The sequence below is a fragment of the Thamnophis elegans genome, chromosome 7 (genome assembly GCF_009769535.1).
Source record: "Thamnophis elegans isolate rThaEle1 chromosome 7, rThaEle1.pri, whole genome shotgun sequence".
Lineage (NCBI taxonomy): Eukaryota > Metazoa > Chordata > Lepidosauria > Squamata > Colubridae > Thamnophis > Thamnophis elegans.
This window is the reverse complement of record NC_045547.1, coordinates 13,855,547-13,881,131: the sequence shown is the minus strand read 5'-3', so window position 1 is coordinate 13,881,131 and position 25,585 is coordinate 13,855,547. Positions and strand designations below refer to the sequence as shown.

Genomic DNA, 25,585 nt, shown 5'->3' with positions numbered 1-25,585 from the left:
TTAATATATTTCAAGAGGTTTTTTTAATGTTTCTTCTGCATGCCCCCCAAAAGTTTACTGTAAATTAGTAAGGTAGACAGACAGACATTTAAAGCTTGCGCCAGTTATTATCTTAGCCAGCCTACTTCCTGAGGTGAAGAAAGCTGAGCTACATAGGCAATAATATTTTCTTTAAAAGCAGGCAGGTAACAAAGGAAGTGTGTAGCTCAGCAAAGCATAGAATCGCTTCTATTATGCCTCTGCTGTTTCTGGTTCATGCAACGATTCTGGCTGTAATTTGCTCTGAGCAAATAAAGGAGCTGAAACTGTAAATAATCTCTGTTGAACTAGTGTGAAATACTAGGCTTCGCCTACTGTTATTGAAATGGTCTTTATAGAAACGTAATTATTTATTTATTGAATTATAGGCCGCCCAATCCCGAAGGACTCCAGGTGGCTTACAAGACCTTATCTAAAGTAGCCTTCCATACCTTGTGCGTTCCAAAGTAGAGCACACCTGAAAGACACAGGCATCTGACTGTGGAAGGTTAATCAAATGTCTCATTCATTCATTCATTCATTCATTCATTCACATACATACTGGTACATACATATCGGTACATACATACTGGTACATACATACATACATATCAGTACATACCAGAGGTGGGTTCCTACCAGTTTGCACCTATTCGGTAGAACCGGTTTCGTCAAATCTACCGAACCGGTTAGAAGAGGTTCCACCATGGACCCGGAAAGCAGGCCACACCTACAGAAGAGGTTCAAAATTCTTTGAAACCCACCACTGGTCCTTGGATATGATTATCTACACTATCATGCTCCTATTTATAACCTCAGTGCCTCTGTGAAAGGTAAGGATGACTCCTGCATTTGTGGTGCAATCAGAAACATGGCGTGTGTTGAAGTTGTTTTAACGTAAACCAAAGATGCCTTTTAAAAAACAACTTTATATCATATTCTTATGCATGCCAGTGCTGTGTGTGAAGTAATTTTAAGGTGGTTCTGACAAGTGTCGTCGCATCTTCATATCCGGTCACATGGGCGGCAAGCCACTCCCATCCGGTTCACATGGCAGCAAGCCACTCCCCAAAGGAGGCCACACCCACAGAGTAAGTTCGAACAATTTTTGAAACATACATACATACATAACATACATACATACATACATACATACATACATACTGGTGTTTCCCTGAAGTAAGACAGGGTCCTTATTTTCCTTTTTGACCTCCCTGAATAAGCACTTGGCCTTATTTTCGGGGAGGTCTTATTATTTTTGAGGTGCAGGAAGTGGCGAGTGTGTCACCTAATGTCCGGTGCTGTGTTGCAAATATTTTCAGGGAGGACTTATTTTCAGGGAGGGCTTATTTTGGGGGGGAGGGCTTATTTTAGTGCATGCACTCAAAAGCCTGATTGGGCTTATCATCTGGGGAGGTCTTATTTCAGGGAAAACAGGATACCGGTACATACATACATACACAAGAGTGGGCTGCTATGGGTGCACCTGGTTTAGGAGAACCCGTAGCTAACGTTATGGCCGGTTGGAGAACCTCCAAATCCCACCACTAGCTGGCCACGCCCACCACTCCCTGTCTCTGCCACCATTCCCCTCTCATGAGTCTCCACCGCGGCCCATTTTGGATGCGAAGTAAGTGCAGGCCTGCAGGAGGCTTGGGGAAGGGGAAAATCAGGCCTCCCAAAAGGCCTCCGGAGCCTGGGGAGGCAGTTTTTGTCCTCCCAGAGTCTCGAGGAAAGCCTCCGGAGCCTAGGGAATGTGACCGCCCCCCCCCACCATGGTGCAAGAGGCTGACTAGGCCACACCACCATGGCCACGCCCACCCAGCAACCGAGCAGAGAACCCATTGCTGAAATTTTTGAAGCCCACCCCTGTACATACATGGTACTTATGTACCCCCTGATTCCAAAATAACTCTGACAGATCACTCTGCATGGCATACTAAAACAGGATTGGGCCAAGATTGATAGATGCTTCTTCCTTCATGCTAAGATATTTTCAGGGTTTTTTAAAAGCTAAAAAAGCTACCTGGTCAGCCCTTTGTTGCAGAATTGGCACCTTCTGTTCCACTGTATCTAGGCCCACGGCATACATACTTGTTTGCTATTGAAACTAATGAAAGACAAGGAAAAGATAGGGATTGCTGTCACTTTTAGTCTCATCACAATATTTAGGATTTGGGATTTTATGGTTTAGGAACAAAATCATAAGCCAGCTTCATACATTATTTACAATTGCTATTTTGCAAAATATAAGAATTGAGTTCACACTACGCAAAGTTCACAAAGTGGCTTGTTTGAATGTATTCTGTCTCCTCGTGGGAATTCATCCATTGGTTTAAAGAAGTCACACCTACAAAAGTTTTGTTACAAACCCATAAGAATAACATTTAAGTACAGTGGTGGGATCCTGGCGGTTTTAACAACTGTGTGTGTGTGTGTGTAGCGCAGTTTTGAGAAACTTCACAACTTGAGCATTCACAACTTCTGGAGGCAAGTTGTTCCACTGATTAATTGTTCTGATTGTCAGGGAATTTCTCCTTAGTTCTAAGTTGCTTCTCTCCTTGATTAGTTTCCACCCATTGCTTCTTGTTCTACCCTCAGGTGCTTTGGAGAATAGGTTGACTCCCTCTTCTTTGTGGCAGTCCCTGAGATATTGGAACACTGCTATCATGTCTTCCCTAGTCAGAGGTGGGTTCCTACCAGTTCACACCTATTCGGTAGAACCAGTTCGTCAAATCTACTGAACCGGTTAGAAGAGGTTCCACCAGTGTCCCGGAAAGCAGGCCACACCTACAGAAGAGGTTCCAAAATTTTTTGAAACCCACCACTGTCCCTAGTCCTTCTTTTCATTAAAACTAAGCATACCCAGTTCCTGCAACCGTTCCTTGTATGTTTTAGCCTCCAGTCCCCTAATCATGTTTGTTGATCTTCTCTGCCTCTTTCTAGAGTCTCCACATCTTTTCTACATCGTGGCAACCAAAATTGGATGCAGTATTCCATGTGTGGCTTTATCAAGGCCTTATCAAATGGTATTAACACTTCACACGAAGAGGGATAGAAATAAGCAAATCCAAATGTTTTCTACCTTGTTTCTGAATTTGTTATTATTGTAAAGTTGAAATGTCTGACTAGGGTTATACCTCTCTAAGATAGCTATTTCCTAACACACTGCTAGATCTTTAAGAGGACTACTTAATTTGCACTTAACAATGAAGGTTAGAATACAATTATCCTTCCGAACTGCATACTGAGATACACTTTATGATACAACTGTCTGCTACAGAATGGCATACAAAATAGTATATTATCACAAGTTGTTTACAGAGATGGCTGCACAGAGAACATGGCAGAAGGGGAAGCAGATATTCTAAATGTTGTCTAAAACAATTGAGATGGATGTTGAAACAGATTTAAGACTGAATGCTCCCAAAAAACATCATGTTTTATGTGATAAAGACTCAAAGGTAGTTCTTCAGTCAATCACAGGATGGAGTATTTTCATTGGGTCCCAGCCTTGAGGCCACATTGCCAAGAGGAAAAGTTTTGAAAAGTGTGCATTGGGTGAGGGATTCAAAAATTAAATCAATTATTAGTACTTTAATTGCATCCTAAAACAGTTATATAAGAAAGAGGGACCAAGCACGAAGCCTTACGAAAGATTTTCTGTGCAAATGTAACATCTTGAAGTTTTTGGTTTCACCATGTAAGAAAGTATTCCCATTTAAAGAAAAAAGTTGGAAGGAAAATATTGTAATTCTCTGAAAAAATGTATACTAATTATGAGTTCTTACTCTCTTTAATAAAAGCCAATTGACCTAATAAATATATGTAGCGAAACTCTAAAAAAAAGATGAAGAATCTCTTTCTGCATTCCTGGTATCTTTTATAACTTGATTGCCTGGCTTCTGATTTGAAGCTGCAAATCTTAAAAATTGCCAGTTGATTCTACTTAATCCAGAACTAAATTCTTTGCATAAATGCCAAAGGGAGCTTAACTGATTACCATGTTGAAAGCAAGATCTTTCGATAAAGAAGGATTTGTGGTTGAATTGTTGGTAACGGTTTTATATTGTGAATTGAACTAAAGCAAAGATAGGCATCGAAAGATTAAAATGTTCCAAGTTTCATTTCAATCTTGGCCATAAGGGGTATTTGACACTTGTACATGCGTGTTCAAAAGAACAGGAATGGGCTCAAAATAGCTATGGCAAGCTTTCAAGAACCATCGATGCTCAATTCTCTGAGTAATGGGTTCCTGGAAAATCTGAGGTTTGCATAGGATGAGTACTTAAGGGGATGTAAGAAATTCTGCCTCATTCCATTTTTTTTACTGAGCTTAAAAGAAAGAGAAGAGTCTGACTATTATAAAATTTGGAGTAGACTCTATAAGTGGCTAGAGCATAGAAGCCAAAACAAGAATAAAAGTTTTAAAACTATTGATTGTACTATGAAGGAAAATGTATATATGTAATATTTGATTATGTGTACTATACTATTACACTATAATTATTACATTACCATTAGAATCGTTAAAAAACTATGAAAGGCAATAACTGAATAGTAAACTACAAAAGTAGAATATACATGCTGATACAGGAAGCTGTAAAATTATATTATATGGTTATGTGTTGTTGTGGTTTTATCTATTTTGTATTTGTTTTTTTTATTTTCTCTTGTTTTTTTTTTTTTTTTTTTTCCTTTTTCTTGGTCCTTTTTTTGCTTGTGGTTTTTTAAACTTGAAAATGTTCAACAAAACTATTTAAAAAAAAGAAGAAATTCTGTCTCGTTCCTTTTCTTAGTGAGCCAGCTATTGTTTTCTTGAGAGCCGAGGTGGCGCAGTGGTTAAATGCAGCCTGCAGGCTACTTCAGCTGACTGCAGTTCTGCAGTTCGGCTGTTCAAATCTCACCGGCTCAGGGTTGACTCAGCCTTCCATCCTTCCGAGGTGGGTAAAATGAGGACCCGGATTGTTGTTGGGGGCAATATGCTGACTCTGTAAACTGCTTAGAGAGGGCTGAAAGCCCTATGAAGCGGTATATAAGTCTAACTGCTATTGCTATTGCTATTGTTGCTAGAGGAAGTTTACACAATAAATCATATTGTAGAGCTACTACACTGTTGCCCTTGAAAATGATTTGGGCTTTAGAGCTCACGCAAATGCAGAACCTCTGTGGGTTCATTAAAGCAGCCAGTGTTTTGTAATCTTCTATGCAGATATGAAGAATACAGGTAGTCCTCTGTTTACAACATTCTCTTAAGGACCATCAAAGTTACAACGGCACGGGAAAAAAAGTGATTTATGACCATTTTTCACAGTTACAATCTTTGTAGCGCCTCCATGATTAAGATTCAGATACTTGGCACCGGTTCATGCTTATGACCATTCCTGTTTCCCAGGGTCATGTGATTGCCTTTTGCAACTTTTTGACAAGCAAAGGTCAGTGGGAAAGCCAGAATGGTTACGAACTCATCACCTGAGCAGCGGCTCACTGATGCCTGTGGCAAGAAAGTTCGTAAAAATGGGGTCAAAACTCACTTAACAAATGTCTCACTTAACAACAGAAACTTTGGGATCCATTGTGGTCATAAGTGGAGGATTACCTGTAATCAGTGGTGGGGATTCAAATAATCTAACAACTGGTTCTCTGCCCTAATGATTTCTTCTGACAACCAGTTCACCAAACTGCTTAAAAGTTACCAACCGGTTCCTCCTGAAGTGTGCGAACTGTGCTGAATCCCACCACTGCCTGTAATGCTGTGGCTTTAAAGAATCCACGTAACTCTTAATCTAGGCCAGTGATGGCGACACCTATGACACGCGTGTCAGTGCTGACACGCGGTAGCCATTTGGGGTGACACGCACAGGATTTCATGCGATTCATCCTCGGCTCCTGCACGGCCGCCGAGGATGAAGAATCTGTGCTGGAGGAACGGGGGGGGCGGGGACGTGTGATCTCCCACGTCCTCATCAACATGCCGCTCCGGCCCGCCCCCGCTATGAATATTCATATTCTTCGCCCTCGCGTCACTAGGAATATTCATAGCAGGGCGGGCTGGAGTGGCATGTTGATGAGGACGTGGAGCTGGAAGCAGCCGACTCCACAGCCCTGGTTCACGGCACCCCAAACAAGTTCAATAATATCAAGGGCAACATACGAAATCGACTGATGAACAAGAAGTTACTAAGCAGGTATGTTAAATAATTTGTTTTTGGTTTATTAAATACAATTATATATTGCAAATTACACATTTTTTTACATTTTTGTAGTTTAAACTATAAATTGCGCAAAATTATGTTTTTGTCGAAGTGACACACAACGCGAGTTATGCTCGATTTTTTGCCGATTTTGACACACCACGCCAAAAGGTTGCCCATCACTGATCTAGGCACTTCTTTTTTAGACTTACAGGATGCCGGGAAAGAAGTTTAGTTTCTTTAATATAGCCATTTTTAAAGCATGCACAACTCTACTCTATCAGTTACCTTTGAGGAAACATTGTATTGGAATAATAGTTCCCCACATGATGTACCGTATTTTTGGAGTATAAGACACACCTTTTTCCCTCAAAAAAGAGGGTGAAAATCTGGGTCCATCTGATATACTGAATGCAGCCTTTTTGGCCTCCGAAAACCCCACCCCCTTTGCAAAATGGCTGTGCAAAAACTTTAGGAGGCTTCCAGAGTGCTCCTGGGGGCTGGGGAGGGCAAAAATGAACAAAAATGGACCTTTTTTTTGCTCATTTTTGCCCCCCTCCCTAGCCCCCAGGAGCAATCTGGAAGCCTCCTAAAGGCTATGCATGCCCTTTATTTGACAAAAAACAGGCCCATTTTGGTGAAAAATAGGAGGTCTGCAGAGTGCAAAAACTTTTGTTTAAATTGTGTCTTCAAATCTTGGTGCATCTTATACTCCGGTGCATCTTATACTCCGAAAAATAGGGTATATTCAGAAGAAAAAACCCAAGTTTATAGATGATCTACACAACTGTGTTTGAATGTGGAAAAGGAATCTTTAGGTTGATTTGTAAATTATTGGGTAGTGAGGCATACAAAGTTTGTTTCCTTGCTCCTTCCTACAGCCTTACATAAGGGACAATGGAACACATAATGAGAACTGCTCCCAGCTGTTCTACAAAGCTTCAGTTCCAAGACTTTCAGTGTTTCAGCTAGAAGATATAAGGGATGGACTTGGAATCTTATTTGGGGAGAGGCTCTACTGCTGTGGCTCCCATCTTATGGAATATCCTTCGCCCTGGAGTGAGGATGGTTTTTCTCTTCTACATTTTTGAAGGTCCCTCAAGACCTGGTTGTGCCACAAGGCCTGGAGACCAGAGATGGTATTCAGTAGTTCTGACCAGTTCTGAAGAACTGGTAGTGGAAATTTTGAGTAGTTCGGAGAACCGGTAAATACCACCTCTGACTGCCCCCGCCCCCATCTATTCTCTGCCTCCCGATCCCATCGATCAGAGGGAATGGGGATTTTACAGTATCTTTCCCCTGCCATGCCCACCAAGCCATGCCCACAGAACCAGTAATAAAAAAAAATTGAATTCCACCACTGCTGGAGACCCAGTGGGACCGGTGAAATATTGAGATGACTCCAGTGTAATGAATACCTACTTTTGCCTATTTATTTTAACTTCTTTTTTACCTTTGTCTTTTATAATCTTTATGGTCTTAATGATTATTGTTTTTCGCTTTGTGGTTCACTGCCTAGAATCCCTTGTTGGTGAGATGGGCAGTCACAGAAAAATAATACTCAAGGAAGCAAATTTTGCTCTCTTCTGTGACTGTCCAGAAGACACAGCTGGATACTACTGTCAGCCTCTGCTTTCGCTACTTGCTTTCGGCTACCATTGAAACGGGGAGGGGTAGGCATGGTAGTTGGGTGGGGAAGTATTCAGTACAGGAGTGATTGTTAAAAGGGAGTTGTTCTCACATCTACTGCGCATGTGGCAGAGAGAGGGGTTGCCGCCCAAGGCCAACTGTCCGGCATACCAACCTGACGATGCTTTTCGAAGATGTCTCCCACATGACACCTGAGGGATGTGCGGATTGGACTATGGGATGGGGTTACCAGGGGGAGGGAGTTGGGTGACAAAGTGTATCTATGATTACGCGCGCTTTTGCCTCAGATCTTGCTTTGCTTAGCTGCTATCTACTCATAACCAGTAAAAGTACTCTTAATTCTGCAAATGGAGAAATGAGGTGGTTTCTTTCTTGGTTACTGAGGGAGGCTGCCCTGACAATTACAGTCTGAACTCTACCTGCAACTCTTCTTACCACCTTCTGTAGATATTTTTGTAAAAGAAGGTTAGGATGGTTGCCATTCAGAAGCAACATTTTGGTGATTTATGCCACCAGTTTTTCTTAAAACAAAATAGCAGGAGGGAGGACCCTTTCTTCACCCAAAGCTTCAAGGCAGGATGCCTGGAAATTTATCAACCCTTTTTTGGGGGGGGGTACATCAGTTAAATCTACTGGCAGTTTTACGATATTCCAGGGTGTCTACATCTTATAATCACTCCATATGCAGGAGGGGTGTTTGACTTTTATGAGAAATCATTGGCTGACCTGACGAAAAATGATTTCTTTCCCATTCTTCAATCAATTCCAAAGCACTGCATTTCATGCCCAATAGAAAGACCAAATTTTCTGGATAATTTTACTCACGTTGAGGTTCAAGACTGGTCAAAAGCGGTTGTGCCCGGCTAACAGCAGCACCTGTGAGAGTCTTCACACCTTTCTCTGCCCCATCACACACTGTCTGAAGGTAGGAGTTTTTCCGCTTAATGGAGGTGTAGTTTGAAGAAACTAAGTCACAGACAGAGCACACCAAGGGCAGACTGCTGACCCTCTTCAAGATATTCTGATATTGAAAACCAAGAGAGACCACAATCACTGATTGATTAAGAAGCAAATGTTGACAAATGGAATAAAAGACATGGCATTTTCCTTATTGGGGCATCGGTGGTTAAGATGCTGGCTTGTTGGCTGGAAAGCTGGTGGCCCAGGTTAGAGACCTGAGTGTCCTGTGAAGGAGTGAGCTCCCATCCTTGTTCCAGGTTCTGCCACCTCGCAGTTCGAAAACATGCAAATGCAAGTAGATAAATAGGTACCACTCCGGTGGGAAGCTAATAGTGCTCCATGACGTCATACTGGTCACATGACCATGGAAATGTCTTTGGACAGCACGGGCTAAAATGGGGCCTTGAAATAGAGATGAGCATCGCCCCCTATAGTCAGCAATGAGTAGTGGAGCAAAATCTGCAAAGACTCTTTTATCTTTTAACCACTTCCATTATTACCTTAAATTCCTCATCTGCAGGAATTATATTAGTCTTTAAGGAATAAATGTCTAGCTACTGAACATTTGTTTCCATAGAAAAAATAACAGATCCAGAATGTGGGCCTGTGTAACTGACCAAACAGACATAGAAGTATGTGATATATTCTGGGATATTTTTTTTAATGCAAAAACCACATTTATTTCCTCTAGATTGGTCCCAAGTCAGTCTTCTGAGAAATTAAAAATTATCCCGTATTTAACACACATAGTGTTTTGGGGCACGGGCTTGTGGGGAAATAAACAAAGTAAAATCATTATAATATGATATGCATTAATTCACATCATAGATATTGCTTCTAAATCTCTGATAATCTTTCCTTCATTTGGTTTTTTTTTTTAAAAAAGGTGGAGTTCCTATGAAACGCACTGAGTGATTTAAAAAAACCAGTAAAGTCTGCATAGCTTCAATCAGTTTTTTGTTGAAAACCTGCCATAGTTCCCTATAATTTTTTTAAAAGAAAATGTAGGTGTGAGCTCTATTCTTCCAGCACCCTTTCTTTCTTGACATTTTTTCTTAAACCTCTTTGCAACACATGATAACAATATGAATGAAATGAAAGAAGATTTCAGGCCAAACTTCCCTTCCTTGGACTATGTTGGAAACGTCTCACATCTCAAAAAAGACAAAACAAAAAGAAAATATAACTTCTGCCCTTGACAAGAAAGAGCTACCTCCTCTTCAAGGCTTTCGTCAGAGGTCTCCGAAGACATGGTACTTTGGTCTGGTTTCATGGAAGACATGGTAGGTTCTCGGGCCACTAGAAAGGAAGACAAAGTGTTATCTAAAATGAGAAGTAAGGATCATATAATAGCAGTCAATTGGGTTCAGAGGCAGAAGACAAATGCCACTTTCTCAGTCTAATGATGAAAATCTATCCATACATTTTTTCACTCAAACTATGAAACCTACTGGCTAACTTTGAGCTGTTGCTACAACTCATCCTGAACCAACTTAGGGGGCTGCTCTGAACACAAAATGGGGAAAAGATGAGAAAACAAAATACACCGCATGAGCCTCCTGCAGAATAGTAAGACCTAAATGTAGCAAAGTAATCAATAAGGGGGAAAAATATTCCAATCGCTATGCCTTTTTCGTTTATGGAATTTCTTCCGTAGTTGAAAATAAAACATTTATGGAAACTGCTGAAGACATTGTAGTTTCCTTCCTCTTCTGAATATTTGGAAGTCTGATGAGGCTTTTTTAGAAAAATATCCTCTAAGTCAGCCATCCCCACCACCTTTGGGGATTAGGGACTGGTTCTGTGGAAAACAATTGAGAGAGAGAGAGAGAGAGAGAGGGAGGGAGGGAGGGAGGGAGGGAGGGAGGGAGAGAGGGAGAGGGAGTGTGAGTATAATGGCAGTGGTGGTTTCACATCAGAGGTGGGATTCACTTACTTTCTCTACTGGTTCGCAAATGTGAGCGCATGCCTTGTCTGTGCATGTGCACCTCCTTCTGCACATGTGCAGTGCTCGCGCATGGCATTGGGATGGGGAGGCGGAGCCTCCCACAATTGCTGCTACCAGTTCACCCAAACCACTCAAAACCGGCTGAATCCCACTTCTGTTTCCCATGCTACCTAGATCCTGCCCATGCATAGATGAAGCTTTGCTGGCTTCTGTGGCCCAGTTCCTAATGCACCATGGCCCGGCACTGGTCTACGGCTTGGGGGTTGAGGATGGGGACCTCTGCTCTGAGTCACCCTTTGTAGAAGAGAAGAGAAGACAGAGCTGGGGGACAAAGTTAAACGGATTGATATCAGGTGCAAGAATCATGAGGCTGCAGCATAGAAAATCTATTCCAGCTTATACACAAGACTCTGGTCAACTAAGGTTTAACACTGCATTGGTGCCAGATAAGGGCTTGGGCTTGGAGTGCTTGTGGGAACTCAAGGACTCTACATTGAGAATGCCTCTTTCCAGCTCTGCCCAGCTCTGCCTTGCTCCTACATCCTTTTTGATGTTAGTGAGTTTGCTTCCCAAGGAGGTGAGAGCCCCAGAAATCCATTTCAGTTTCCCACAGTGGGAACTCAACAATGCTCCAGAACCAGCAATGTTTAAACTCAACGATGAATCTCTATATTCCCCAGTCTAGAACAGGGAGAATTTTGAATTACTCCAATAACCTTAACCATCACACTTAACAACTCACAGTGTTAACATTTTGGAATGCTTCCCATTGGCGAGGGCTTTATTGGCTCTCAGGATGATACGTCCCGTGACATGTTTCCAAACTTTATCCCCAGAGGATACTAGGCTGGGTTGAAGCAATACAATACTATTTGGTCATGTCGCTAACCAGTGTCAGGTGGGGAAAACCACCAATAGGATAAGCTATGGAATTTTCATTGTTTCTTCAGTATGATAAGCACTCATGCAGGGCATCTTTTCAACCAATCAGACGGCATATGTAAATTGATATCATTATGATTTCTTCTCCCATTGCTTTTCATCAGAAGTTCACTCTATAATCTCATGTCCATTATTTGGGAAATGAATCTCTGTGTGAATCCAATGGAGCTTACTTTAAGTGACCATGCATAAAATCAGGGCTTGAAAGCCATAAAATCTTGACTCTCTTAAAGAAAATTTACGGTTAGCCTTTCAAGGCAATGACTGCCGAATGAACAGTTTTAGTAGCTCTAAACATGGATGGCCAACGTGCTCGGTACATTTTTCTGTGTCAAATCTGTAATTACCATTTTAAGAAAGATGTTAAGGAGCAGATCATTATTATAATTCTTCTCTGGTAACATTGCACTGCAAACTAGGGCATACAAAACCTTTGCCAGACCAATTCTCGAATACAGCTCATCTTCCTGGAGTTCACACTGTATATCGGACATTAATACAATTGAGCGGGTCCAGAGATATTTCATGAGAAGAGTCCTCCACTCCTCTGCTCACAATAGAATCCCTTACGCCACCAGGCTTGAAATGTTGGGCTTGGACAATCTGGATCTGCGCCGCCTGCAATATGATCTAAGCATAGTGTACAAAATTGTCTGCTACAGCGTCTTACCTGTCAACAACTTCTTCAGCTTCAACCTCAATAATACACGGGCAAACAATCAATACAAACTCAAGGAAAACCGCTCCAAACCCGATTGCAGAAAATACGACTTCAGCAACAGAGTGGTCAATGCCTGGAATGCTCTACCTGACTCCGTTGTTACATCCTCAAACCCCCTCAGCTTTGACCTTAAACTGGACCTCTCCCCATTCCTAAGAGTTCCATAAAGGGGGTGTGCCTAAGCGCACCAGCGTGCCTACCGTCCCTGCCCTCCTGTCCCCATTTATTTGTTTTCATTTCCTTTGTTCATGTCCATGCTATCTTGTACTAATACATACTAAATTATACAACTGTGTTCCAAGGTCACAAGGGAAATATAGGTGCACATTAGTTTCCCAATATCCTAAAGCAGGGGTCTCAAAACTTGGTGAGTTTGAAACTTGTGGACTTCAACTCCCAGAATTCCCCAGCATGGCTGGCTGGTGATACCTTGAGCAGGAAGCAGAGGTGGGTTCCTACCAGTTCACACCTATTCGGTAGAACCAGTTCGACAAATCTACCGAACCAGTTAGAAGAGGTTCCACCAGTGGACCTGGAAAGCAGGCCACACCTACAGAAGAGGTTCCAAAATTTTTTGAAACCCACCACTGGTCCTTGGATATGATTATTCTACACTATCATGCTCATATTTATAAAACTCAGTGCCTCTGTGAAAGGTAAGGATGACAACTGCGCTTGTGGTGCAATCAGAACATTGCGTGTGTTGAAGTTGTTTTAATGCAAACCAAAGATGCCTTTTAAAAAACAAGTTTACATTAAATTCTTACGCATGCCAGTGCTGTGTGTGAGGTAATTTAAGATGGTTCTGACAAGGGTCGTCGGCATCTTCCTATCCGATCACATGGACGGCAAGCCACTCCCACAAAGGAGGCCACACCCACAGAGTAGGTTCGAACAATTTTTGAAACCCACCACTGGCAGGAAGGCTCCAGTTATGTAGTTAAAAGTGCATGATGCAACCTTGTTCCGTGCAGAAGTATCTTCACATTATACAAATGCAAGTCGGTTTGCAAATGAGACATATTATCCAAAAGAGTTGAATTAAGAAGGGCACAGAGGGCCCTTGAAAACCGTATCTACTCAACTGTCTTCAGAAATAATAGAATTCACAGCATAACCCAACTGGGCTGAACACAAGGAGAGCAAAGTGCTTGTAATGAAAAGGCTGGATTACAATTCCAAGAATTTCCACCCAGCTTAAATCTATAGAACGGTAAAGTAGCTTTTATTTGATTTTCCTTTCTTAACTCACGATTTAAATTTTTTTTTGGGGGGGGGGAGGATAACCTGCTATGAGTCTTTAGCTCCAGCAACAGAACTGATATGTTTTTGTTGCACATAGCAGTAGAAACACAGCAAATACTACCTTACCCATGTTGTACATGGTATTTGTGTGTACTGCTTGCAGAAATTTTGAATTGTATCTGCATCTCACTTTCTGAGTATATGAGAGTGGAATATTGTACTTAAAGTCCATAAGACACTAATATTGCTCATCCTTGATTTATTTGATCCTGATGCTCTTTTTATGAATTTGGGATTATTTACATGTTTTCCTTCTGCTTTTAAAAATGTTTATAGCAATAGCAATAGCAATAGCAGTAGACTTATATACCGCTTCATAGGCCTTTCAGGCCTCTCTAAGCGGTTTACAGAGAGTCAGCATATTGCCCCCAACAATCTGGGTCCTCATTTTACCCACCTCGGAAGGATGGAAGGCTGAGTCAACCCTGAGCCGGTGAGATTTGAACCGCTGACCTGCTGATCTAGCAGTAGCCTGCAGTGCTGCATTTAACCACTGCGCCACCTTGGCTCTTATAACAAAGGTATTAGACTGATTTGGGAGAGATACACTACCCAGTCTATAGGGTTCTCCATGGCTAAGTATCTGCATCAACCATCACAACAGGTTCAAATTGGAGGCCTAGCTAAGTTGCTGTCCCTAGTAAATCTTGTCTGATAGCAATAGCACTTAGTCTTATATACCACTTCACAGTGCTTTACAGCCCTCTCTAAGCAGTTTACAGAGTCAGCATATTGCCCCCAACAAACAGGGTCCTCATTTTACTCACCTCGGAAGGATGGAAGGCTGAGTCAACCTTGAGCCCGGTGAGATTCGATCTGCCAAATTGCAGGCAGCTGGCAGTCAGCAGAATTGCCTGCACTACTGCAATACTGCAGTCTAACCACTGCACCACCAAAAAAGCTAATCCAGTTAGCCACCAGAAGATCCGAAGACTGGGAATTAAAATAGGAAGATCCCAGAAAGAGGCAATATCTAACCACCATGTGATTAGAGATTTTTTTGACATGGATACATCATCAAGAGTGAAGTTTGATTCCAGAGAGAGCTTATATTTAAAATAACAACAGATGTGGCTTCCTAATGCAGGGAACTGTATTCTGCTCATGTTCACATTATTCTTATACCTATTCTGGCCAAACAGGCCAAATCTAAGCAAACTCTGGTTTAAAGGAAGTCTTATTTATAAGGAGCAACATTATATTAAGCACATATTGACAGTGAAATGATATTAGACTCTTTTATAGCTCTTTCAATGCGATCTTTGCTACTAAACCCACTATGGCCTTTGAGAACAGTCCTTGAATGCTAAATGATGTGCAAAATATTGCTAAGGAAAATGCCAGGTATTTTTTTTGGCTTGCCAAGCTTATTAAAGGTCATGAACAATGCCGTTGGCATAATTATATCATTTCAGAACTAAGAGAAGGATGAATCATCTATTTCCCACAGAGACATCAGAAAACAGCTTGATATTCACCTCAGACACCCCCCTCCCCATTAAAATGCAAGGTAATGGTACATCTGTTCCTTGGGTGGGTTCCTGCCAGTTCTAACCTCTTCTATAGAAGAGGTTCCACAAATCTACAGTGCCGTTTAGAACCGGTTCCAGCTTCCTCCCCCCCGCCCGTCCACACATCATCAAGATGAAGAGCGAGAGGAGGAATTCTGGGAGTTGAAGTCCACAAGTCTTAAAGCTGTCAAGTTTGAACACCCCCTGGGGTTTTTTTTTCTAAAGGGTTAAGGGTGCAAGGATCTTGTAACTTGAAAGCTTTAAGACTTGCGTGCTTCAAATGCCAGAGTTTCTGAGCCAACATTTTGGTTGCTAAGCAAGAGCGTTGTTAAGTGAGTTTCACCACATTTTACAAGTTGGCCACGCCCACCCAATCACATGGCTGGCAAGCCATTCCCACCCAGTCACATGGCCGGCAAGCCATTCCCACAAAGCAGGCCACACCTACAGAAGAGGTTCTAAAAAAATTTGAAACCCACCACTAATCTGTTCACATGTCCATCGAGAGGGCCCTGAGCATAGTTCTTCATTATTGCATTCCAATGGCACTGCTGGCATTTGGCTATCATTTTCCCTCCCTTGTTTTGAGACCCAATGGCTTACCAAATGTCCCGGGAGGGGTGAGTAATCTTGCCTGTATTAAAAACTGGCAAACGGAAGGAGACAAAACTCCCCATGAATGGAGAATTGGTCCTGTGGCGTTCTAGCGTGGCACTTGAGAGACCGCCTCCTGCCAATTACCTCCTCGCGACCCATTAGATCACATAGATTGGGCCTCCTCCGAGTTCCATCTGCCAGTCAGTGTCGACTGGCAACTACGCGGAGGAGAGCCTTTTCAGTAGCAGCTCCGACCCTTTGGAACGATCTCCCCGTGGAGATTCGTACCCTCACCACCCTCCAGACCTTCCGCACAGCCCTCAAGACCTGGCTATCCCATCAGGCCTGGGGTTAAAGATTATAATCCATCCCCGCCCGAATGATGAATGTTGCTCTATTCTTTTAATTATGTACTGTCCTATATGTCATTGTATGTTTCCCCTTCCTATATAAGTTGTAAGCCGCCCTGAGTCCCCTCAGGGAAAAGGGCGGCCTATAAATAAACTTAAACAAACAAACAAACAAAACAAATCATAAACTGGCTGCAAGAAAATCACCTCAGCCGCCTAAGGAAGAGAACATTGTGCAAATGTTCTCGGAGGATGTTCTCAGAGAACATTTTCTCAGAGAACAACACAGAGGGGTGAATGCCACATCAAATGCTTCAGGAGTAGAGTCCCTCAGTGGAATTTAAAATGCATCTGATGGGCTTTTGAATTAATTGGGAATCAGGTGGTTTTGTGACATCATCTAAGCTCAATTTCAAAATCTTCTTTTGCTACAGGAGTAACAAGGTGCAATCTTGAATTCCGGAGAAGCTTTAAAAAAAAAAACCAATCTGGCTATAGTGAGGGCAGCTAAAATAAATTCTTTTTATTAGCAGATTTTTTAAAAAATTTATTAGGTGTCTAGTTTTGCCCATGACTTGTGAACCTCCCAGAAAGATATGGTTGGCTATAGGTAGAGCAAGGCCGTTGGGAGCAGTTATATTATTTGTTGTTGTAAGCAGAGGTGGTATTCAGCCGGTTCGGACCGGTTTGCCCGAACTGGTAGTGGAAATCACAGCTGGACCTGCCCATCCACCCCGGCTCTATGCCGTTCTATTTAGGGATGTTTTCAAGCCATGTGCATGTGTACACGCCCCATGCACGATCAAAGAGCATGCACAGAAAGCCGAGCGCATGCGTGGACGTGCACATGCTCACATTTGCGAACCAGTAGGGAAAGCAAGCGAATACCACCTCTGGTTGTAAGTGTTGGAAGCTAGGAGTCATATTTAGGAATCAGACTTAGGATCTCAGCCTGATAAATTAGAGTATCATGCCTAAGTTATCTCAATGGGAAAACCTTTTTGGAGGATGAGTGGGCACATTTGAAAGAATGAGACAATGGGGCAACACTCTAACGTTGCATGCATTTCTGTCCTCCTTGTAGAAACACAATATATTCCTAAAAACCTTGGGAGCAGTAGGCCCAGCTGAATGTAATGCTGGGCAGGAAAGGGGGAAGAACAGTCAGAATCCCATCAATTCTGTTTATCCTGAAGTACATCCTACAATCTCCATGAAGATGAAATCCCAGTATTATGCCTTGTATTTGTAACACATTAGGGCAGTGTTTCTCAACCTTGGCTACTTGAAGATGTCTGGACTTCAACTCCCAGAATTCCCCAGCCAGCAACTGCTGGCTGGGGAATTCTGGGAGTTGAAGTCCGGACATCTTCAAGTGGCCAAGGTTGAGAAACACTGTATTAGGGTCTGTAGAATATCTGGCAAATGTCAAAACCTGTGATCCTTGCCATTTGATCTCTTATCAATCTGCAATCTATGGACATAGAACTTATTCCAGAATGTAAAGAGCTGTAAAACTGACACCTTCGATGTGTCCCCCTTCTACTTAAGAACTTTTCTCACCTTTGATCTGTGCCCTTCACGACAGGGGGCCAAATGGCCAATTGTGGGAACAGGAAAGATATAAGACTGATAAGAGATAAGGCTAGTGGTGATGTTTCTAATTGTATAAAAAGGAGCTACACCTTCTCTGGTGTACTTCTCCCCTGCATATCTTGGGGGTATGTTGGGAACAACTGACCATCATGTCTTTAAACTTTGATCAAAGATTAAATGCTGATTGTTATTCAAGCCTCCGTTTAAGTCTGATGTTTGGCTCATTGTGACTTGGATGTGTTCTCAAACTTCTATGGATCAGAACATATTCTCAAACCTTACACCAGAAAGATGTCTATAGTAGCTTCCTGTGGGAGTGACCTTGTGGGAGTGAGCTTGGGAGACTAGGCCCAAAGATGCTGCCTAGGGGGAATGGTTAGATAAGAGACAGCGTAGTCCACAGCTGGATAATGGGCAAGAGGTTCAGAAGAGACCTTCCCTAATTTCTCAGGGTGTAAAGGAGACAGGGAAGAATTATATTTCAGATTTGCAAGATGCTGGTAATATAGCCTTATAATAAAGTAGCCTTAACATATCTGGTCCAGCGGTGGGTGTTAGGAATATAATCTAAAGGTTGGGTTGGCAAAATATAAATCATGTAACAATGCTATACCTGTTTCTTTAAATCATACTGTAAAATGTGATTGGTTGCTGTTTTCCTCAATCAGCCATAAGAGGGAGCCAGAATGACTGTTAGCTCTCTCTGTTCGTTAGATGCTGGACTGATCTGATCTGAGTGTTTTGGGAAGCTGGAAGTGCCGTGAGCTATTGTAAGGTTTGCAACTGCTAGCAAACTTTGAGTACTGACCTGATTATATGATACTGGACTATGTTATTTGGATAATCCCTTAACTGAAAGACATTGATGTCTGACTGTCTTATCCGAGGTGGCGCAGTGGTTAAATGCATCACTGCAGGCTACTTCAGCTGACTGCAGTTCTGCAGTTCAGCTGTTCAAATCTCACCGGCTCAGGGTTGACTCAGCCTTCCATCCTTCCGAGATGGGTAAAATGAGGACCCGGATTGTTGTTGGGGGCAATATGCTGACTCTGTAAACCGCTTAGAGAGGGCTGAAAGCCCTATGAAGCGGTATATAAGTCTAACTGCTATTGCTATTGCTATCCATGTATGACTTGGACTGTTTGATGGACTCTAATACCTCTATTTTCACGAAAGTAAAAGCCTATTTAAACTGCAGTGTCTCTGTATGCTAGTTTGTGTGTTCTCCAACACAACTCTCACAATACTTCTCTGAACGCATTCGCTCTCCCAACAGGGAGCTTACCTAACAGTGGGTTTCACATTTTGTTATCACTGGTTCACCACACGGACACACACTTGCTTCATGGGCATACACGCCCCTTCCGTGCATGTGCCTAGCCTTCTGTGCATGCACTTTGCTCATGTGCGTGCCTTCCGTGCATACACCCGGTCTCAAAAATATGCCTAAATAGGACGACATAGAGCTGGGGCAGGCCCACACGCGATTTCTGCCACTGGTTCAGGCGAACCTGTCTGAATACCACCTCTGATCTGGTCTTGTTTCTTATCTGATCAAAGCAGAGGTGGGTTCCTACCAGTTCGCACCTATTTGGTAGAACCGGTTCGTCAAATCTACCGAACCGGTTAGAAGAGGTTCCACCAGTGGACCCGGAAAGCAGGCCACACCTACAGAAGAGGTTCCAAACATTTTTGAAACCCACCACTGGTCCTTGGATATGATTATTCTACACTATCATGCTCATATTTATAAAACTCAGTGCCTCTGTGAAAGGTAAGGATGACTACTGCGTTTGTGGTGCAATCAGAATATTGCGTGTGTTGAAGTTGAAGTTGTAACGCAAACCAAAGATGCCTTTTAAAAAACAAGTTTACATCATATTCTTATGCATGCCAGTGCTGGGTGTGAGGTAATTTAAGGTGGTTCTGACAAGTGTCGTCTGCATCTTCATATCAGGTCACATGGGCGGCAAGCCACTCCCATCTGGTCACATGGGCGGCAAGCCACTCCCACAAAGGATGCCACACCCACAGAGTAGGTTCGAACCATTTGTGAAACCCACCACTGGATCAAAGGTTGATAAGTTCCAAATCCATATTTTCCAAACCTGTTAACTTTAAGATCAGCTTAAAGAATCCCCAGAATCATCTCCCAGAATTCCCCAGCTAGCATGAGTTGAAGTCCAGAAATTTTAAAGCCAACAGGCTTGAAAAAAAACACCATTGCTGCAAACTGATTGAGACGGCTTCTTCCAGAATTACCAGTCAACAGGGCTTTGGGTTAAAAATTCAATCAATTACAATCTCAATAGATGTAGAGGAGGCAGCAGGGCTGAGGATAATTCACATATTGCTGTGACAGTTGTATCTAAGAATAAACATGTTAAAAATCCCTGGGAATACTTGCACTGACATTCGTTAATCATGCATGAGTTATGGGTGTGATTCTTTGAAACATTTTTTACCCCTGCCTCGTAAAGAAAAACCTCTAAGGCACCTGACAAATTCAAAATTATCATAATGAAAAATTCAGAAAAGTAGAAGAGTTAAGCAGGTAAGATGTTAAAAGCAACAGCAGAATTGGGATGATTAATTTTTCCAGGCCTAGTTTAGTAAAGAGGTTTTCACTAAGAGCCTTAAGCACAGTCCGTTGTGAATTCACAAACTATTCTACAACATCAGAAGCAGTGGTGGGATTCAAATAATTTAACAATCGGCTCTCTGCCCTAATGACCAGCTGGGTAGGCTTGGCTTGGTGCTCATGTGACTGGGTGGGCGTGGCCGACTCAACGTCACTCATGTCAATGGGCACTTTGCCTTAGCTGTTACAATGTCATAAGGGTTAACCAGAGAGGCAGTTTCTATAAGGAGGCAATAAAGATTAGGCTAGAAACAACACCAGAATGTTTCCTTCCTGCCTTCCTTACAGGATTAGCTCTGTAAAGTGGGAAAAAAACAAAATGAGATTTCTTCCAACAACCGATTCTCCAAACTGCTTAGAAAGTTAACAACCGGTTCTCCTGAATAGGTGCGAACTGGTTGAGTCCCATCACTGACACAAGTCAGAACACCGATTAGCAACCGCCCATTAGCATCCACAGATGTGGAGCAGACCAGAGGTGGGTTGCTAATTTTTTTTACTACTGGTTCGTGCGTGCTTCTGCATGCACAGAAGTGTCCAGGTGGGTGGACGGAGCCTCCCGCTGCTGATCCAGGCCGAACCAGCAGCAACTCACCTTTGGAGCAGACTCATCTTAATGATGTAAAAGGCAAAGGTTTCCCTCGCACATATGTGCTAGTTGTTCCCGATTCTAGGGGGCAGTGCTCATCTCCGTTTCAAAGCCGAAGAACCGGCACTGTCCGAAGATGTCTCCATAGTCATGTGGCCGCCATGACTAAACGCCAAAGGCCCACGGGACGCTGTTACCTTCCCAGCAAAGGTGGTTCCTATTTTTCTACTTGCATTTTTTACGTGCTTTCGAACTGCTAGGTTGGCAGAAGCTGGGACAAATAACAGCCTACTCCATTACGCGGTGCTAGGGATTCGAACCAGTGAACTTTCTGAACAATAAGCTCAGCGTCTGAGCCATTGAGCCACCGTGTCCCCCTTAATGATGACATCCACAGCTATTATATCACCTACCTGATGGGGAACTATTGGAGAAAGCAAACTTTTCAGGTGCAATCATCATAGCAAAGGCCTTACGCAGTTTATACAATGTTGATTCTAGAAATAAAGATTGCAACAAGGGAAAATCAGTTACGCAACTCCCAATTATTTTAAACCAAAGCCTTAGCAAATAATTTGTACCCTTCTAAAAATCTAAAAAGAACTAAGCTCTTGAGATATTCATTTTTGTTAGACCTCTTGACCTTCTTTGGGGAAAAATACATTGATGACAATATCAGAGGGACATCAGATCATCTTCATTTGGGGAAAAAACTTTATTGAGGTAGAGCAGAGTGCCTGGAACTGGGATCTTAAAGTTTGATAGTTATTAGGACAAGTCAACTGGTGAATCTGGGCTAAATCTAGTATCCTCATAGTGGTCGGCCAATTCAAGTCTTATGTTTATTTGGTGGACAAGTGAGAAAGTGACTTGATTTTCTAACTAGTTATACTAACTATTTTCTAACTAGTTCTTTACTCCAGAATTAACCTGGAGTAAAGAGCAGTCTTAATGACTGCTGCAACATTAACAGAAGGACAGAATCAAGTTAATATGTTAGTATCATTTTATAATGCCTTGGCAAGACCACACTTGGAATATTGCATCCAGTTTTGGTGGCCACAAAATAAAAAAGATGTTGAGATTTAGAGCACAGAGAGGAGCAACAAAAGTGATTAGGGACTTTAGGCTAAAAATGGTTGCAGGAACTGGGTATGTCCAGTTTAATGAAAAGAAGGACTAGGGGAGACATGATAGCAGGGTTCCAATATCTCAGGGGTTGCCACAAAGAAGAGGGAGTCAAACTATTCTCTAAAGCACCTGAGTGTAGAACAAGAAGCAATGGGTGAAAACTAATCAAGGACAGAAGCAACCTAGAACTAAGAAGAAATTTCCTGAAATCGAACAATTAATCAGTGGAACGGCTTGCCTTCAGAAATTTAAGAAAAGATTGGACAACCACTTGTCTGAAATAGTATAAGGCAGTGATGGTGAACCTTTTTTTATGGCATGACAAAATTGTGCATATCCACACTATTGCGTGCGCATGCATGCCCACACCAATTCAATCCTCCCCACCCACCTGCCCATTCATGCACGACTCCTCCTCGGGCTCCGGAGCTGACTGCTGGCGTGCCATCAAATATGGCTCCGGGTGCCACCGGTGGCACATCTGTCATAGGTTTGCCATCGCGGGTATAAGCTCTCCTGCTTCAACAAGGGGTTGGATAGAAACCCTCCATGATCCCTTCCAACCGTATTGTTCAGTTATTCTGCTTTCAAGGGCAAAGGATTAAGGGACAAATATAATGAGGCTTACAAGTTATGTAGGATGGGTACCCAGCAACAGAAATACAAATTCCGTCTCACTTTTTTTCTGAAACCTCTGTAGCTTCAGGGAGGGGCGTCTCTCTTTTTCTGGCCCCCAAAGTGGCATTTCCCTTGCCCAGATAGGAGGAAGCTCTATGGTCAATAGAATTCTAAGCCCCACCCACTTCTCCCCCTACCTCCTCACAAGAAGACATCAACAATGCCCAGGTTGCTGTTTAGAATATTGGCAATATTCTATAGATGGACTTCAAAACTTCTGCCTTGAAGGATGCTCCACCGACTGGCCACAAAATGTTCTTGCCAACGCTTCTGAAATGGACATTTTATGGCTGACTAAATTTAAACAAAGAAAATGATAAAGAACTAAAACCACCCCCCTTACTCTAAATCAAGTTACAGAGTGGTGCTCGAAACATTTATGTACATTAAAAAAACCAAACCTCCCCTTCATTCTTTTTTAAGGAAATAACACAGGGAAAAATTAGGAAGGCGTTACCAACTTTTTAAAAAAATACATAGGTTTTTAAAGAAGTTGTATAACTTTCTAAAGCCAAAAAAATGATGTTCGAAAGCAACGCACAGAGTGTTCTGCCTTTTATGAATTTAAGTAGAAAATTGTCCTTGATATATAAAAAAACAGCTAGCAAATCTGAATGAATGTGTGGCTGAATGAGAGTTCTCATTGGTGGTTTCTTCTCATCCACTTTACAGCTTTGAGCACAAAAAATCAGGCCCACACAATGAATTCTAGTTAAGCTGATTTATTGTTTATGCCTAATCTAGTCAACTAATAGTCAGCACTGAACTGGCACTAGGTAAAGGCAACGGAGTTCAAGAGGGGTGGGACTTAGGCCTCTTGTGAGAAAGTAATGACTCCAAGCCAGAGGTGGGTTCCTACCAGTTCAGACCGGTTCGGCCGAGTAGGTAGTAATTTGGCCGGCCACACCCTGAACCAGTTCTATCGGAGGTGCCTATGCCGACACCATCATGTTTTTTGCTTATGCGCATGTGCAGAAGCATTTTTACCTACTGTGCATGTGTGCATGCGCATCAAGCACGTGTGCACCTGAAGCGCATCCCTGAGTGGAATGACAGTAGAAGAAGCCAAAACCCATCCCTGTTCCATACTGATTCCTCTTGACTCCACGCCTAGCTTGTCAATCTCCTATACTTTCCCATGTAAGTTATTTTAAGTGTTGAATCCATTCCTCTTGCAGGTGGACATTAAGGTAAAAAAGAGTGTGTTCTGGCCAGTAATGGTATTCTATTATGTTCACTAATGGGTCGGTAGCGGGAATGCGTGCACATATCTGGGCATATGCAGAATCTTCTGTGCATGCGCAGAAGGTCTGTGATGAAGTCTGGGTGGGTTCACCCGAACTGGTGTGAACTGGCACAATACCACCTCTGATTCTGGCCCAGCTCCCCAAGCACGACAGACCCACTGAAGTGAACTCAGAAGATTCCTTCATTAGGAGTGCCGGGAGCCCCAGCAAAAAGTTTCTCTCTCCATGCAGACTAACAAGTCTGGCTGGCCAGAAGATGAATAGTTGTCTACCACATCTATTCATCTCCGCCCCCTGCCTTTTATCCCCAGAATGTGGGTGGGCCTTACTAGTAGCCGTGGCTCTTCCTCCCCAAGCCTACAGCTTTCCACTGCTCTCCTCTCCCCTGCCTTCTGTGCAGCCACATCAGGCACTGGACCAGTGGTGGGTTTCAAAGGATTTTTGGAACCGCTTCTGTAGGTGTGATCTGTTTTCCAGGTCCACTGGTGGAACCTCTTCTGACCGGTTCAGTAGATTTGACGAACCAGTTCTACTGAACTGGTGCGAACTGGTAGGAACCCACCTCTGCACTGGACCCAGATGTTCCACTTCTTCTTCATCAACCACCTCCAGACTTGGGGCTGTTGATTCTCCATCTGAGGACAGATGTCCCATGTTCTACCTCTGTCTCTCTCTCTCTCTCTCTACCAGCTCTATTCCCTCTTCCCCCTCAGAGCTCTCAGGTTGCCTTGATGCTGACCCTGACTCCCATGCTTCCTCCTCCTCCTCCTCCTCCTCCTCCTCCTCCTCCTCCCCCCCCTCCTCCTCTGATTTGGCTGCTAGAGGCTGCCAGGCCACAACAGAGTGATGTAGAAATAACATTCTGTGTCCTTCAATAAAAATGTTTGACATTTAGAGATCGAGGAAGTGCAAATATTCCATCTACCCACTTATACCTAGCGCACTCCTTCCCATACTCAAAGGATGAGCAATATTGTTTAGAGGTAGCCCTAGTAGGGGTGGGTTGCTGCTGGCATTACTGCTGGTTTGCTTCGCGTGCATTTTGCTTGTGCGCTTTGCGCGTGCATTGCTCACTTCACTTGCCTGTATGCCTGCCACGCGTTGCTGCCTGTAAATTGTTCTGCACATGTGCAGAACATTATAAAATGACTAAAAAACATGCCGGCAACAGCATGGGCACCCAAGGAACCAGTTCAGGGGCGCGGCCAGCCTGATGTCCCTACAGTTTGGCGACCGAGTCACCTGAACCAGTGCAAACGGGTAGCAACCCACCTCTGAACCATAGCTGTTGTGAATATTATTGCCATTATTGATTCTAAAACACAGCCCTGATATGAAAACTGTGCTCTTAGAAACCTTTGTCTGGGATTGGTTTTGACATTAATTCTACATTTTAAAAAATGACCCACAAGCTTCTCTCAAATCAATACTCTTTTGAGCCAGAAAAGTATTGATCAGTGCAGTTATCAAGACTAGTTGAGACGTTGTTTATTGAGGCTCATTCTTC

General features: G+C 42.8%; 1 protein-coding gene across 1 annotated transcript in view; it reads right to left on the bottom strand.

The window, feature by feature from the left end:
- LOC116511232 (perilipin-3-like) overlaps positions 1–24,732 on the bottom strand; it is a 35,980-nt gene extending 11,248 nt beyond the window's left edge. The window contains 7 exon segments of the mRNA XM_032221103.1: positions 2,045–2,098; positions 2,100–2,128; positions 8,688–8,888; positions 10,029–10,121; positions 21,436–21,519; positions 22,545–22,669; positions 24,641–24,732. Of these exon segments, the coding sequence (XP_032076994.1) occupies positions 2,045–2,098; positions 2,100–2,128; positions 8,688–8,888; positions 10,029–10,121; positions 21,436–21,519; positions 22,545–22,669; positions 24,641–24,732 (678 nt within the window).
- Between the last annotated feature and the right edge of the window lie 853 nt (positions 24,733–25,585).